This window comes from Cryptomeria japonica, chromosome 10 (genome assembly GCF_030272615.1).
Source record: "Cryptomeria japonica chromosome 10, Sugi_1.0, whole genome shotgun sequence".
Lineage (NCBI taxonomy): Eukaryota > Viridiplantae > Streptophyta > Pinopsida > Cupressales > Cupressaceae > Cryptomeria > Cryptomeria japonica.
This window is the reverse complement of record NC_081414.1, coordinates 742,389,652-742,407,548: the sequence shown is the minus strand read 5'-3', so window position 1 is coordinate 742,407,548 and position 17,897 is coordinate 742,389,652. Positions and strand designations below refer to the sequence as shown.

The following is a 17,897-nucleotide window of genomic DNA, read 5'->3' as shown; positions in this document are numbered from 1 at the left end:
CCACCTCTAGCCTTGATTCATGAGACTCTAGATTTGAATAAGCTTTGGTACAGAAGATTAGGGCACCTTCATTTCCATACCATACCTAAGATAGAGAAGATGGTGATCGGCTTACCCAAACTAAGTCAAAAATTTGAAGGAGCTTGCAAAGGGTGTGCCTTGGGAAAGAATACAAAAGGGTCTTTTAATTCTAGCAACAACAAATCCAAAAATGTATTAGAATTAGTTCATTCTGATTTATGTGGACCCATGTCTGTACCCTCATTAGGGGGATTTTTATATTATCTAATATTTGTAGATGATTATTCTAGGAAGACCTAGATATATTTTCTAAGGTACAAAGAATCTAAAGAAATCCTTTCTAAATTTAAGGAATTCAAAGCTCTTGCAGAAAATATGACAAGTAAGAAAATCATAACCTTAAGAATAGACAATGGGGGGGAATACACTTCTGATATGTTTAAAGATTATTGTATAAATGTTGGGATTAAGAGGGAGTTAACTGTACCTTATAACCCACAACAAAATGGGGTAGTTCAAAGAAAGAATAGGACTATAGTAGAAGCTGCTAGGGTTATGTTGTTTGAACAAAATATAGAAACCTCATTTTGGGCTGAAGCAACTAGGACAATTGTGTACATTCAAAATAGATGTCCTCATTCTCTTCTGGACAATAAAACCCCTGAAGAAGCCTTTACCGGAAACAAACCTGACATAAGTCATTTTCGGATCTTTGGGTGTCCAGTCTATATTCATGTCCCCAGAGAAAAGAGGTCAAAGTTAGAACCTTCTAGACAGAAAGGAGTATTTGTTGGGTACAGTGAAACCTCTAAAGCCTACAAAATATACATACCTATTCAAAGACAAATTGAACTAAGCAGAGATGTCATCTTTGAGGAAGACATAGCATTCAGGAGGTCCAAAAGCTCTAATGAATTAGAACACCAAGATCCTCCTACAAGCTTGGATGAGGATTCCACCCTTGATATTCAGAGGGAGACCCCTGAAGATGCTGAGCATGAACTTCAAGGCTTACCTTTAGAAGAAAATTATCTTGAAACTAGGAAGAGACCACTTTGGGCTAAAAAGATGCTTCAAGAAGCTAAAAATTGTGCTACTCCAAAGGGGACCTTTAGAGAAAGTAAGAGACCTAACCTATTTTCTAGTTATACTGCCCTGATGAGTGAGATCATTGATGCACAACCTTCCTGTGTTGGAGATGCGCTCAAGCATCAAGTTTGGAAAGATTCTATGTCAAAAGAGTATCAGTCAATTCTGAAAAATGATGTCTGGGATGTTGTGCCTAGGCCTAAAGGAATTTAACGAGGAATTTAAGAATTTATTAAAGATAGGAGAAGGGGTTTCCAAATTACAAAGAAGGTATAACAAAGAAGAGATGCCCAATGTTTGGAAAGATGTTGCCCTTTTGCTAATCAAATTATTCACCTTGGATGGGCATGTTAAAATATTTCACAACCAACTTTTCCTGATGTTAAACAACATCAGGTATGGAATAATGATTAACTTTTCTTATTGGGTTTATTCTTCATTATATCAATCTATTGCAAGAACTAAGTCTAAAAATTCTCTTCCCCTCCATCAAGGGATAATTCTTAGACTCTATAACTTTTCACATTGCTTTAACCCCTTCTTGTGGGTCCCTATTAAGTCCGCTTGGCACCTTGTTGGACCCAAATTTAGTGGTTGAGATCTCTGGCAGATCTGCGGAAAAACCTAACCCCCTTGTTGGCTCCTCTTCTAAATCCAATCTTGATTCTACCCACTTTAATCCCATTAGAGAAAAGAAGAAAAAGACATCTCCTAATTTTCCTCCTAAGGAAGTGGAGGTTCTAGAGTTGGAGGAAGAGTAAGTGTACAAGGATTTTGAGTCCTCTTATGATTCAGAATCATACTAGTCTCCTACAACTTCTAAGGATGTTTCCCCATGCCCTTTTGGTTAGGATTTTCCCAATGCCAAGGTTGGGCCTCCTAACTTGGAATCAAAGGTATTGAAGCTAGAGGAAAGTGTTGAAAGGTAGGACATGGTTATTAAATGGCTTCCATCATAGTGGCTATCAAAAAGATAAAGACATGAGGTTGTGGCTATGGTCGGCGCTAGGGTTGGCAAATGGGTAATGGAGGAGAAAGATGAATGGGTCTAGGAAGTTGGGAGCAATATAGTTGATAAATTAGAGAATTGAGATAAAATTGAGGGGATCCTAAACAACCTCAATGAGAAGGTGTCTCAAAGAAATGAAAACAAGTCTATAATGAAACTAAAGGAAAGCCAAGAGATCCTTATGCATAATTTTGAGTAGATGTCTAAGAAAAGCTAGGTGATAGTACTAAATAATTCGACTTCCCTAAAGGCTATTCAGCAAGAAATTGACCACAAGAAAGCTAAGCTAAAGAGACATGCTCTATCCCCCTTGCTTCAATGGAGCCCCTTGCATCTATGGTTAAAGATACTCTAGACTTTGGTACTTTGAACTCTGCCAAGGAATCTAACAAAAAAATTTCTTTCTCTAATAAAGTTTAAGCTTTGTGTAAAGATTGGCAAGAGGGTAATGCCTCCACCTAGTAGACCATCTCTATGCATCTTTTGTGGTTGGATGGTATATTTTTGGATTTTTGTTGTTGGTTTCATCTTTGTTGATGGTCTAGTTGTCTAGTGGTTCCTTACTAGTTTTTGGTGTTTTTTCTTTAGCTAGGTGTGCATTTCTCATTCACCCTAGGTGACACTTTTCTACCGATATGCAATGGTATGGGACTAACCCTCTTTTTAATAATCAAAAAAAATGAAGCACATGTTACTACGTTAAAAGAAATAAAAATGTAGATCATCCAAAGGATAAGGAACCACCCCAAAAAGAGGCTTGCTTGAGGGAGAATATAGAACTATTCACCTTGAGGACTCAACATAGAAAATCTAAAAAGTCTTGTATATTTAATTCTACATTAGATGCCCACCTATTTGTCCTATGCACTAAACGAATAATAAATCAAATAAATCCTGCATATTTAATTCTTATTAATTAACCTATATTTTAGTATTATATTATAGTGTGTATGCTTACATAAACACACACATGCATGCATACATTTTTTTAACAATGGAATCTTTCCTAACATTCTAATAAGGTTAGCCTTGATTTGGTGATTGATGTGCTAAAATGTTATTTCTTCCATCCTTATATATTAGATTTGAATCTTATCTAATGGGTGAAGCTTCAGTGTACTAATTTTAATACAATTTATATATTGGTTTGCTGATTATTGTCTTAAAATGTTAACTAATTTACTTTTAATTATTATTTCAAATCATCAAATTCAGTTGAAAAAAAATTGATTCAAAAAAAACGTGAAACAAATTTTTAGCAATGATGGATTAATTTATTTATAATGCAATGCAAAAAAAAATTATATCTCCAATATTCTATCCTCATAATTAAATGTTGTAAGCTTTTTTTTATGATTTTATAATTGATACTAAATTTTTATATGCTATTTTAATATTAATTCATTTAAAGAAAATATATAGAGATATACATAAACATATTTAAATTACAAATTCATTAATAATAGTTCAAAAAATTTACACCTAAATCATTCAAAAGAAAAAATAAAATTGCATATTGTTAATAACAGGCACCTGAGATTATTTGTTTATGTACTAAAATTATTATAGTCATAGGAACCTATAACTAGACTATGTGAAAAATCTATCTCTGTAGAAACGTGCACATAAAAATGAGGAACATACCTCTGAGTGTTGCAGATGAAAAGGGAGGTAAATCTTGTGACAATTTAGGTTCATTCGTCAACGTTGGTGAGATCTCGGTAGCCTCCTCTGCAGTCATTGGACTTATCTTTTAAAAAACCAGCGAAGGAGAAATTATAGGAAGCAGAAAATAGAAACATAACAACAACCATAAATAGATAAAAAATAGGGCAAAACAAGGTTAGAAAAGATATATATATTCAATTCAAAAAACTGTGTACAACAGCTATACTCAATCACACATATATATAGCTATTACATCTTTGAAGCCTAGAATCTTCTTGCTTTCTAGAAAACTCTAAACTCTAGAAACTTCTTTTTACAACAGCTCTATTTTTTAAAACAGCTCCTAGAAGACTCTAGAAATATTCTATTATTTTCTAGACAATCTTAATTATTCCTAACATCCCCCCTTAAGATTGGCTAGAAGAATACAAAGAAAAATAAAAAGAAAGAGGAACATTATATTACTATCCCCCCTTAATGTTCACCTCAATCATGCCTAGCATACCTTGTAATTTCATAAATTTGGCCTCAAGCATACTCTTAGTAAATATATCAGTTGTTTGGTCTTCACTTGGACATAATTGGAGATTAACAAAATTGGCCTGAACAAGATCCCGAATATAGTGAACATCAATCTCAATGTGTTTTATTTTAGCATGAAAAACAGGATTAATTGCAACTTGTATAGCACTTTGATTATCACAATACAAAGGAGTAGCTGAACTTTGTCCAAAACCAAGCTCAAATAAAAGGTTGCGAATCCAAACTACTTCCTTTCCAGCTTCTTTTGCTACTCTATATTCTACTTCAAATGAGGACAATGATGTAGTTGTTTGTTTTTTACTGCTCCATGTAATTGGACCTGACCCAAGTTGAAAAATATAACCACCAGTAGATTTCCTGTTATCTATATCACCTCCCTAGTCTGAATCTGTAAAGCCAATCAAAGAAGCTGAAGACTTGTAACTATAATGTATACCATAGTAAATGGTTCCATGAATGTATCACAAAATCCTTTTGGCAGCTAACCAATGACTTTCTTTTGGTTCTTGCATAAATCTAGATACCATATTGACTGCAAAACAAATGTCTGGTCTAGAATGTGTTAGATAAACCAAGCTACCAACAAGCTGTCTATATAAAGTAGTATCCACCTTCTTGGAAGTACATTCCTTAGTAAGCTTAACTCTAGATTGAAAAGGAGTAGGGGTTGGCTTGCATTCAACCATTTGAAAATTTTCTAAAAGATCCAAAGCATATTTTGTTTGAGAAATAAACAACCCATCATGAAGCCTACTAACTTGCAAGCCAAGAAAATAATTTAGTTTATCCAAATCACTCATAAAAAATGTTCCCTTAAGATCTGATTTTAAGTCAATAATCAACCCAATATTTGATTCAGCTATAAGCAAATCATCTACATAAACTGCAACAATAATAATGTCATTTTGCACTTTCTTCACATAAAGATTTGGATCTGATTTACATTTTTTAAACCCATGAAGCTGAAAATACCTGTCAATCTTCTCATTCCATGCCCTTGGTGCCTGCTTAAGCCCATAAAGTGACTTCTTTAATCTGCAAACAAGATTAGGATGTTGCTGATCTACAAAACCTGGTGGTTGGTCCATATATCTTTCTTCATATAAGTCTCCATTTAAGAAAGCATTTTTGACATCCATTTGATGAGTATGCCACCCAAGACTAGCAGCCAAAGAAAGAATAATTTTAATTGTATTCATTTTAATGATAGGAGCAAATGTTTCTTCATAATCAACACCCACTTTTTGATTGAATCCCTTAGCCACCAATCTAGCATTAAATTTTTCTATAGCACCATCTGATTTAAATTTTGTTTTATAAACCCATTTGCAACCAATCACATTCTTATCTTTGGGAAGTGGCACAAGTTCCCAAGTTTTATTTTTCACCAAAGCATCATATTCTTCTTTCATAGTTTGCTCCCATTCTTTCTTCCCACTAGCTTCCTCATATGATCTTGGGTCATTTACATGCAATACTTTGGCCATGAGAGCACTACCATTTCATCCTTGGATCCTTGAGCCTTGCCCATATATTTCTTCAACACTCCTTGTCTTTTGTCTAGCTAAAAAGTCACCTTCTTCATCATCACTACCTGCAGAAAATGATTGATTACAAGCATTAGTTGTTTCATTTTCAATAGTATTGTCATCATTTGTATCCTCATCAATGTAGTCACCATTGGTTTCTAAAATATCTAAAAAATAAGAAGCATTCGTTGTTGTAGAGTGAGAGGGAGTGCTTGTAAGTTGTGAATGCTCATCAAACTTCACATCTCTACTAACAAAGACCTTGTTTGTTGTCAAATCACATAACCTATAAGCCTTTGATTCTTCACTGTAACCCATAAACAAACACTTATGACTCTTTGGTTCTAACTTTTTTCTCTTTTCATCAAGAATGTGTGCCCAAGCAATACACCCAAAAACTTTAAAATAACCAATGTGGGGTTTCCTACCACTCCATGCTTCTTCAGGAGTGATATGTGTGAGAGATTTAGTGGGAATCTATTTATAATATGTGCATCACAAGAAACAGCCAAACCCCAAAATTTATTATGTAAACTTTTAAAATGCAACATACAATGAACCATTTCTAAAAGAGTTCTATTCATTCGTTCAGCCAACCCGTTTTGTTGAGGAGTATAAGGAACTATTCTTTGCACCTTAATACCATATTTTTCACAAAATGAGTCAAATGCATAATTGTAATATTCACCCCCATTATCAGTTCTTAAGCATTTAAATTTTTTTTTCACTTTAATTTTTAATTAATACCTTAAACTTCTAAAAAACTTCAAATAATTCATTTTTCCTTCCAAGAAAATAAACCCATACTCTCCTATTGTAATCATCAATAAAAGTGAGAAGGTACCTGGCACCTGAAAGTGAAGGATAGTCTAGTTCACATAAATCATTATGAATGAGTTGCAAAGGATGATTAGCTCTCCATGCTTTACTTGAATCAAAAGGATCTCGATCATGTTTCCCTAACACACAACCCTCACATACACCTTCACAAGCTGACATTTTTGTTAATCCTCTAACCATATCATGTAATTTTCTATAATTTATATGTCCAAGTATAGCATGCCAAAGTTTTGACATATAATCCGTTTGAACAATAAAAGCATGAGAGAGTGTGAATTTATCATCAACAAACCCCACAAATTTAAATAAATTCTCTTCATGGTCAACTTTACCAATAGCAATTATATTGCTTGGGTTTTTTCTATCTCTAACAATAACTTGATCAATAGTGACAACAAACTCATATCCAACTTGAACTATTTTATATACTGAAATAAGATTCACCCCCAATCCTTCAACCAGTAATATATTCTTTAAAGATCCATTTGTTACATTAACAGTCCCTGTTCCTAAAACTGGAAGTTTCATTTTATTACCAATAGAAATCTCTTAATCTGAATTCTTCCCTTCATAAAAATCAATAAACAAAGATCTATCCCCAGTCATGTGAGATGATGCCCCTGAATCTAAAATCCATTCTTTATTAGAATCTGAAGCAAAGTATCCCCCCTTAACACTACATTTACTCTCGAGTGTAGCAATTACCTCCTCATTTGATTTCTCTTGCCTTTTTAAAGAGATGGTTATGAAGCTATGTTTATCCTTCTTCCCATCCTTAAACATTTCTTGCTTGGGCTTATATTGCTACCTTTCATTGTCCCTCTTCTTCAAACAAAATTTCTCCATGTGATTTTCACCTCCACAATACCTGCAAATAATGGGTTTTCTTCCAACTTACTTGTAAGCACCAACATTTCTAGAAAAAAAGGTTAGAACCTTCATTATTTCGAAATTTATTATTTCCTTTCCAATTCTTTTTTCCATCATTTCTAAAAAAATTACTTTTGGTTGTATATGCATGATTCTTTTTAATATGTCCTTCTTTAATAAGTTGAACTTCTTCATCTAAAACAGACTTGCAAAATTGATCAAAAGTTTGCTGGGGGGTATTGGGATTTAGTTGAAGAACCCTTTTCCTTGATTCCTTAAATACCTTATATGGTTGGGGAAGCTTACTTTCAACCATTGCAATCAATTGAAAATCTTTTTTTTGCATATTCAACACCTATTTTTTTGAGCTGAGCATTTAAAAAAGTAACTTCATTGAAGTAATCAGACATTTTTCCAAAATCAAAGGGATCTAAATTCATCAATTTTTCTTCTATACTAAATATGCTAGCAATGTCTACATCTTTATAATCCTTTTCTAAATTCTCCCACAGCTCTATTGGATTATCAACATCAACAAATCTTCTATTCAGATTGGGGCTCAAAGCTTTACCAATAATACCTCTAGCTTGCTCCAACTTGCATTTCCACAACTCCTTTTCTTTGTCATTTTGTTGAGGTTCTCAAATTTCTTTATTCACTATCCGCCATAAAGCCTTCTCTCCTAGAGCATTTTTTATTGCAATCTTCCAATCTGCAAAACCACTTCCATCAAAAGTAGGCAAAACTTCATTTGAAGAGCCCATGTTAGCAAAAAAAAAAAAAACAGCCTTTAAACAAATATTATTCCAGCAATATAACAGCCTTGCAACCAAATATCACTCCAATAATTTATCAGCCCTGCAAACAAACCACTTCCAGCGATATATTTTCCTACAGCAAATCCCTCTAGCAATGTTTTTCTAGCTCTGATACCATGTAAAAACAGTCCTAGAAAATAAAAACATAACAGCAACCATAAACAGATAAAAAACAAAGCAAAACAGGGTTAGAAAAGATATATATATTCAATTCAAAAAACTGTGTACAACAGCTGTCCTCAATCACCCAAAAAATAAAAACATAACAGCAACCATAAACAAATAAAAAACATGACAAAATAGGGTTAGAAAAGATATATATATCAATTCAAAAAACTGTGTACAGCAGCTGTCCTCAATCACACATATATATAGCTATTACATCTTTGAAGTCTAGAATCTTCTTGCTTTCTAGAAAACTCTAAACTCTGGAAACTTCTTTTTACAACAGCCCTGTTTTTTTAAAACAGCTCCTAGAAGACTCTAGAAATATTCTATTATTTTCTAGACAATCTTAATTATTCCTAACAGATAGTGCAGAGATGGGAGATAAATCAGGGAACAACTGTGCCTGTAGAGAAACTAATGAAGCAGGCACGGAAATGGGTATTGAAGCAGGTGATGACAATAAAATAATAATAATTTGAACGCGAAATATTAGTTGAGCAAAACTTTTTGCCGAAAGCAATAACATGATACAGGCCTGCACAAAAAGCAGTTTTTAATTGACTGAATAGCTTCCGCATTTTCCTAATTTATAATTTTGCCCGTTTTGTCATTGTTTAGAGCTTCCGTTCACAATGCGAAATGCAGCTAAAACGAAAAAGTCAGCTGTAAACTCTCGATTAGAAATGCTCCTTTTCCTTGCAAGATAGGCAAGTTTCCAAATTTAAACCTATTTTTAATCATTTGAAATTCGTATGAATTCAGCTTCGCTACACGTTCAGTTGGCTGCACTGTGCACATACCTAAGTAGTGTTAAAATGATTAAATTAGGTTTGATTTTGTCATAGTCTTTCTGGAATGTAGCCGCTGTCCTGCGGGGAGTTTAACAAAACGAAATCGCAACACACCTTTGTCCAGCGAGTGTGCGGCGGGCAGAACACAAATAATGGCCCAAATAATAAAAGCGTATCGATTAATTAATAAAATTAAGCTATTACAAAATATCAACAGCTGATATAAAGATTGATCAGCCCAGTAGAAAAGATTTTGATCCAAAAATTACTAGAAGCAAACCCCATAGGATTAAAGCCCAAGAAGAAACATACATCAGGGCAAGACTTCCCAAAAGGACACCCATTACAAAAGAGAGAGAACCCAAAAAAGATATGCCAAAAGAGATCAAAAACCAGGACGTCAGCTCAAAAAAAGTATATATTGGTCGAAGAAGTCATTAGCAGATAGACAGGAATGCAGCTCAAATAACTATATGTTTTATTCAAATGATCTGTTTCTAAATAAAATGAAGGTATGCAGAAATAAAAATTCATTGATTATTATTTGGTACATATTAAAGATTTATTAACTGAAACGACACATAAATGTTTGATTGTAATAGAACAAATCATTCTTATTGATGGTAGCTCCTAACTATTCCAACATCTCCACCACAGTCCTCATTGATGGCCGGCGTTTGGGGTCCCAATTTGTGCAATACAGACCCACCCGCAATACCCGTAGCATTTGTTCGATGCAGCTTTCCTCCTCTATTCGGCGGTCTAACACTGCCGCCTCTCCCCCGCCCATCGTTATTGAGTTGCGGATCCACTCTACTAACCCAACTCCTTCGCCGTACTCCTCATTCGTAGCCTTCATTCCACTCACCAGCTCTAACAACACCACTCCGAAACTGTAAACGTCACTTTTCTCGCTCACTTTGAGTATATGGCCGTACTCTGCACAATAAAAATTTATAATGTTATGGTGCTAAATCCGTTACATAGAAATTGAAAATTGAACATATTAGCCCATCGCGGGTAGAGATAAAATCGAACCTGGGGCTATATATCCGTGCGACCCAACATAACCAGATACTGTATGCTCATCACCCAGCCTATCGAACACTCTGGATACGCCAAAATCTGCCATTTTAGCCCTAAAATCCTCGTCCAGCAAGATGTTGCTAGATTTCACATCTCTGTGCAATACTGGAGGGGAGCAATTATGATGCATGTAACTGAGCCCACGAGCTGCTCCAAGAGCGATCTGATAACGCATCGGCCATTGCAGCGCCATTTGTGGTTCTGGGTCACCGTGCATACAGTCGAACAAGCTACCGTTGGGCATGAACTGGTAAACCAGCAGCTTGAAATCGAACTCTTCGCTTGAAATGTAACAGAGCAGCTTTAAGATATTGGTATGACGGATGAGTCCCAATATATCCACCTCTACTTCCCCAATTTTATTCTCTTCATGCTCGCCATTTCTCATTAAATTTCCTGCTAGTTTACCCCTGTTCCGGATCTTCTTTACTGCTACCGCTTGCCCGTTCTGCAGAATGACCTTGTAAACATTCCCGGAACCTCCAGATCCGATCACGTTACTCTCCTTCAAATTGCGGAGGATGTACGATCCGTTTACTTCTGTCGAAATGAATGGCGTCATTTTCCACGATGGCGTGTCAGTTGGCTTCCTGCGAGACGAACGACAAAGACAAATGGAGCTCAAAGCCACGGCTACAATGAATAAGGGTACCACTAGAATGGTAGCCAATCTCTCAGGTGACAACTTGTATGGAGTGGAGCACGGAGGTAGCGTTAAAATCCGACCCCCGCATAGCCTTGGATTGGGCAGTAAGTTGTCTTTGTAAGCCTGCTTGTCTAGAACTTCTGGAATGTGTCCAGACAAGTTATTGTTGGATAAACTGAAATAAGTCAGTGAATCCCATTGTAATTCAGAAGGAATGCGTCCAGACAAGTCATTGTCGCTAAGACCCAAAATGGTTAAGCTCCTCAGTTGATGAATGTTGGCAGGAATTCGTCCAGACAAATTATTTTGATCGAGAAGCAGTTCTCCCAATGTCGAAAGCTGCATTAGACTGGTCGGAATATTACCCCGTAGATGATTGTACCGCATGTCCAACCACTCCAGCTGCGTCAATCTGCCGAAGAAATCCGGGATTTCGCCTACAAGATTACAGTTATATAGCGATAACTTCTGCAACTGCTTTAAATTCCCAAGCCCTTTGGGTAAGACACCAGGTTGCAGAGGATTATTGCCAATCATGAAGTTCACCAGATACTTCATATTCCCGAGAACATTGAATGTCCCATTCCAGAACTTCGAGCTTTGGCAGCATTCCAAAGGCTGGAGGAATGGAGCCACTGAAATCATTATAAGCCAGGTTCAACTCTCTTAACTCGCTCAATTCGGAGATACGACTGGGCAGCCTTCCAATCAACAGGTTTTCCGACAAATCGAGATGCTCTAAACGCTTGCAATGCAAAAGGCCGTGGGGGAAATGACCTATGAAAGAATTACCTGCCAGGTACAGCTCTCTTAAGTCGCTCAATTCGTAGATAGAAATGGGCAGCGTTCCAGAAAATTTGTTGCTCTTTAAATCAAGCTGCCGCAAAAGCTTGCAAAGGAAAAGGCCCTCGGGCAAGGGACCGCTGAAAGAATTACCTGCCAGGTTCAACTCTCTCAACTCAATTCAGAGATAGAACTGGGCAGCCTTCCAACGAACTGGTTTGACGATAAATCGAGCTGCCGCAAACTCTTGCAATGCAAGAGGCCATCGGGGAAAGGACCGCCGAATTCATTGTATGAGAGAATCAACGTCGTGAGATTAGGAAGGCTACATAGAGCCGAAGTCAAGTTCCCAGAAATAAAAGAACCCGATAGATTAACTTTGGTAACGCAGTTGAATGTATCACAAGAGATTCTACTCCAAGCACACGGATTTTGATCAGATTCATTCCAATCGTTCAAAGCTTCAGTATCGCTGCAATATTCCTTTTTCATTTTAAGAAGAATTACGCCGTCCTGCGAGAGGGAAGCGCAAGGAAGAAGCGAGAGTGAAAAGGTGACGATGCAGGAAAAAAGAACGAGAGCGGGCCGGGCCATTATTGCTTGTATACACTTGAGCAAACGAAAAGGCTCTATTACAGAAAATGTGGGCAAAGATCATTCAGATTGAAGGCTCCTAAGCTCATTCGGATTTAAGGCTCCTAATTTTCTTGACCAAAACGTAAACGTTCCAAGATATGTAGCGTGAAAGATCGGCCTCAACATGGTATCTATCATTATTAACGTTCGTGTGGAAAACGCCAAACAAGTATACATTATTTTGAGCTCACCTCGCGAACATTGGTACTGCACGTTCCGAAAAGAAGTCAAGTGATTATAAAACTCTTTGGTTCGGTGAATGGAGACGGAACTGGTCTACGCGGCGCGCCACCGACCCACGTGCTGTTACGCTCCTTTGGTTCAAAAGTAAAAGTTCGTCGGGCCCACATAGCTGTCAGTTAGCGTGGGCCACCTTGACGCTTACCGACATCTATTTTTTTGGGGGTAAGGATGGATGTCAAATGCAGACATTCAATTTCAGTAGTTGAAGATAAATAATAACTTCACATTTGTGTTTATTATATACTTAAAAAGCATCATAATTGAATGGATATGACAAGAAATAAGTTAAAGATTGATTCTAAAATAAAGGATGTGTTTTAGTGATAGAAAGAAAGAAAGATTATTTTATAGTCCATGATGTCGGGCAATCTTATATGGGTTTACAAATGGCTTATAGCAATATGCAACCACCTAATTGTGCTAAGATGAGGCGTACATACCTTATCCCCTTGCAGAATTTGAACTTGTGACCTCTGTTTCAAGAGCACAAGTTCTCCACCACTAGGCCAACTCTAATTCTACATTTGCTTAGTGATTTGGATTTTTGAAATAATTTTTCAAGCTTTTCTCTTTTTGCCCTTTTCCTTTTAAGGGTTTGTTTTGATGTGAACATTTTCTCCATTTGATTTTCTATTCTTAGATTGATGTCATGTGATTTTTTTGTAAAATTATTGACCAATCTTGTCAATATGTAGAATTTTTCTTTCCTTCTTTTGGAAAGTTTATACTAAAGAACTCAACTTCTTCAAAATAGTTACTACTTGGAATATTCTCATGGAATCCCAATAGCTCAATTATAGCTTCATCATTTTCAAATATGTCCAAAGAAAAAGGATCTTGTTGCTCTCAAGTAATAAGTTTTGAGTGGATGAGTGGAAGGTCAATGGAAGATGTAGTGGTAGTTCTAATCGTATATATGTTTAAATCATTACAGAAGTGTTATCTTTTCCCACATTTGACAATAGGGAATACCTCCTGCCATTCTAACATTATAACCATAGTATTAAAGGTGTTTATTATTATCATACGATTTTTCCATTAATGGCATATATCCTAAGCCAAACCTATTGAAGTTAAATTTAATAGGGTGGTTGAAGAGGACCTCGTTCATGTAGCCTCAATACCTTTCCTTTATAGCCCTTATTTTTACACATGCTGAGTGCTCAGGGCTACATTTCTTGAATGAAACATGGTGCATATGCTTCATCACTATAAGATGAAGCACATATGTCACCATCTATGATCTCATCATCAACGAACCTATTCCGAACCAAATTTTATTTGATTACATTAGACGTCCTTAGGATCTTTTTGTATATGTTGTTGATGTTCTTTGTAGGACCATGGATAAAGAGAGAGTTATGCAAGGATTTCCATATATTAAATTTAATTAATACAATATTAACACATAATTAAGCATTAATTAAATCAACAAGCTCATTCACGTACGAGAATAGAGTCATGTTCCTAAAAAACAGTGTACAATGTAAATACATTATAATCCAAGATCAAGAAAAACATTTTATTTACAAGAGACCACAAGGTTTAATATAATGAGTACATAAAGTACACAATCAATGACAATCCTGACTTACGATCTCCACTTGAGCATACCATGGGCAATAACATCATTAGAAAACTTTACTGTGTAATTGTGAAGCACAACTCTTCCTTAGAATTCTTCCATTGAAGAATATGTAACCCTACATGAGAATCCATAGCAACTCAAAACTATTAGGGTGATGGAATCTAGAATAAATTATTTTCACCTTTGTCTTAATCTTTACCTCTTTATGCCACTTTATGCTGCTGCTTCCTTCTTAAACAATCTCTTTGTGACTCCTACCAATGGAGTTTGTAGTGGCTTCCATCCAAGTGCTTTTACCAACCATAAGTCCACCTCTCCATGCTGCATCACCTCACCAAGAACCTTTGTGCCTCACCTAGGATTTCTCCTCTTTGCATCACTCCCTAGTCTTTTGGCAACCAATGGATCATCCCATGGCCTTGGACCATCCCTTTGGCCCTTGACAAAGCTTCCTTGTCTACCTTCTTCCAGCTAGATGGACGAGCGCCTTGCAACCAAAAACAAATCAGCAAAAACAAAAAAATAAATCCTTCTTGGCTAGGTCCTGGTGTGGATTTCCTCCTTTGGCACTCTACCCATGCACTTAGACTCTTCTAGCTCTGATACCAATTTGATGCAAAGCATCTATCACAAACCATAAAACCTTCATTCAAGGGTAGACTTTAAACTTGAATCAAGAGACATACAAATAGATAAATCACTCTTCTCAAATCCAAACTAATTTCAAAGGTTATATTAGATCCCTAAAAATATTCATTCAAGATTTCAGATCATAAAATTCACCATAACATGAGAGAACAAATTCTTTATTGCCATGGAATACCCTAGTTCGGGGTTTTATCCTTTAAAAATTGTTTTCACCAAAATAACCACAAAATATTCAATTCTTAACCAAATTAAGTAAGCCAAAAAGCACTGGAAAGATGATTCGGAGACCTTTCCAACATATATATCCTTTTTCCATTATGATCCCTCATGTGACCATACCAAATGCTACAACTGGATTGCTACTGCCTTCACCAATCTACCTTTCACCATGAACTATAACAAATAGTCATCAATAACTCTTTAAATATTAATCATAAATAAATCTCTTTGGTACAACTTTAGACTACCGAGCTACACAAATTATCTCAAAATTGCATCCAAATCCAACGGTTAAATAAACAGTTATGAGCATTTTCCCAAAAATGGGTAACCCTTGACAGGGTTTTGACAATTATTGTAAAAGCAAACATATCTTGCCAAATACTCCACAAAAATGCATAAGAAATGTTTCATTTGAAATATATTTCATTAATCTATCATTCAAAAACCTCTACGTATAAAAATACACCAAATTTGATCCTCCATGTATCTATGACAGTCACAAATTCCTTGAAACCTTATTACAGTTTGAGGGTTTGATGGATAATCTTTGTCAAATCCCCTCCAAACTGCTCTATCCTCTTGATTTCAGCCAAACATGGTTTTATAAACCATTTCCATGTCCTTCATAAATACTCTAACCACCTCATAACCAACGGATTTCATTTTTACACTTCTGTTGCACTTTTTGGCAATGTTGCAACTTTGCAATTTTTACATTTTTTGCATTTTTGACATAAATGACTCTAACCCTTACATGGACACTTTTAACACTTCAAGATGGACCAAATATGATATCTTTGGACAAAACGGCTCATTTATCCTTACATATTATGATTCACTAGACTCAAATAACCTTAATACATTATGAATGACTCAAATACAATAAAATTGCTCATATTATGACTTTGACCTACTGGTATGCTTGTGTGCTTAGGTGCGTCTGCACCAACCAATCTATAATATTTTGGAAACTTTTCAAACATAGGTCTCTTAAGTATCTTTTCCTACATTGTGTATCTTAGAGAGATCAAGATAGTTGGGGTGAAATATCTCTAGCATTCATCCACCAACTCCAACATGTTCACATAGCATGTTAGGACCCAAAAGGCAAAGAATGTAAAATTATTCTTTTAAAAAAATTGCGCCCATTGTCGCCATGGCCAAATGGTTTGGAGTTAAGAAAAAATGAGAGAGGTTACAAATTATGAATGGACCCTATGTGCAACTGTAGTATTAGAAAAAAAAATTGTTGGTGTCATGTATTCTAAAAACCATTACATCATAGTTTAATAAATCTTTACACTTGCACCTCCTAAGAGACTTTGTCAAACGTTTGTATTCTATAATGATTGGGTAACCTAGGGAATGAATAAAGGCCTTCCCTAGAACTCACATATTCACCTAAATTTTTGTTGTAGTCAATTTGGCTCCATGTGGAAAATGATGCAAATTATGGTTCATGGTAAGGTTGTGTTGAATCATAAATGGTGCATTTTGCAACACTATATCTATGATTACTACAGTCATATAGTTTAGAAATAAATTAATAATATATTTTATTGTAGATTGGCACTATGTAAAATTAATTTGATCAAACTTCCACAATCCATAACTAAAACGGTAAGTTGTTTTTGGATTTGATTGTCTATATCTTTTTTGCATCAACAGTTTGGATCACTCTTTGTGATCCATCATTGGGATGAAAGAGAGTGTCTAGAGATGTAAAAAATAAAAATACAGACAAAGGCTCACTTAAGGGGTATTTGAGGGGGGGCGAGAGGTTTGGGAGGATGCACAAGGAACAAGGATGAAAGGAGACAAAGAATACAAGACTACAGAAAAAGAAGGAAAACAATTGTAAAAAAATAAGTTAAAAAATAAAAAAATTATAATACAAAAGAAATAATAAAAAGAGAGACTAAAAACCAAGAAGGATGAAAAGAAAAAAGAAGGTTAAATAAGGAAATAAAAAATTAATAAAAACAAATATAAAAATAAAAAAACCAAATATATGCAAACAAAGAAAATAGAAAATATGCATATACATACATATATGTATGTATGTTTGTTTTCATACATACATAAATACATACCTATATATATACACATATATACATATAAATATATATACATATGTATATATAAATATATATACATATATATATATATATATACATATATATATATATATATACATATACATACATACATATATATGTATGTATATATATATATATACATGCATATATACATATGTATATATATGTATATGTATATATATGTATATGTATATATACATGTACATATACATATACATGTACATATACATATACATGTACATATACATGTATATATACATGTATATATACTTATATATACATATATACATGTATATGTATGTATATGTATATGTATATGTATATATATATCTATATATACATATACATATGTATACATAGACATATACATAGACATATACATACATATAAATGTATACATGTATATATACATGTACATATATATATACATGAATATATACATGTATACATGTATATGTGTATATATATATATATATATATATATATATATATATATATATATATATATATATATATATATATATATATATATATATATATATATATATGTATGTATATATAGATATATATATATATACATGTATATATAGATATGTATAT

The 17,897-nt window shown here is 34.7% G+C and overlaps 2 protein-coding genes across 2 annotated transcripts; both read right to left on the bottom strand.

Annotated features, from left to right (window-relative positions):
* Nucleotides 1-9,688: 9,688 nt before the first annotated feature.
* Nucleotides 9,689-11,735, bottom strand: LOC131066173 (LRR receptor-like serine/threonine-protein kinase RGI5). Its single transcript, XM_058000871.2, has 2 exons — nt 10,385-11,735; nt 9,689-10,285 (listed from the first exon to the last, which is right to left on the bottom strand). Exons 1-2 carry the CDS (start codon nt 11,721-11,723, stop codon nt 9,981-9,983), a joined length of 1,644 nt encoding a protein of 547 aa, XP_057856854.2. The 5' UTR covers nt 11,724-11,735; the 3' UTR covers nt 9,689-9,980.
* Nucleotides 11,736-11,753: 18 nt separating this feature from the next.
* LOC131859174 (receptor-like protein 52) lies at nt 11,754-12,455 on the bottom strand. The gene is made up of 3 exons (XM_059212736.1): nt 12,056-12,455; nt 11,871-12,014; nt 11,754-11,779 (listed from the first exon to the last, which is right to left on the bottom strand). Exons 1-3 carry the CDS (start codon nt 12,453-12,455, stop codon nt 11,754-11,756), a joined length of 570 nt encoding a protein of 189 aa, XP_059068719.1.
* Nucleotides 12,456-17,897: the final 5,442 nt, after the last annotated feature.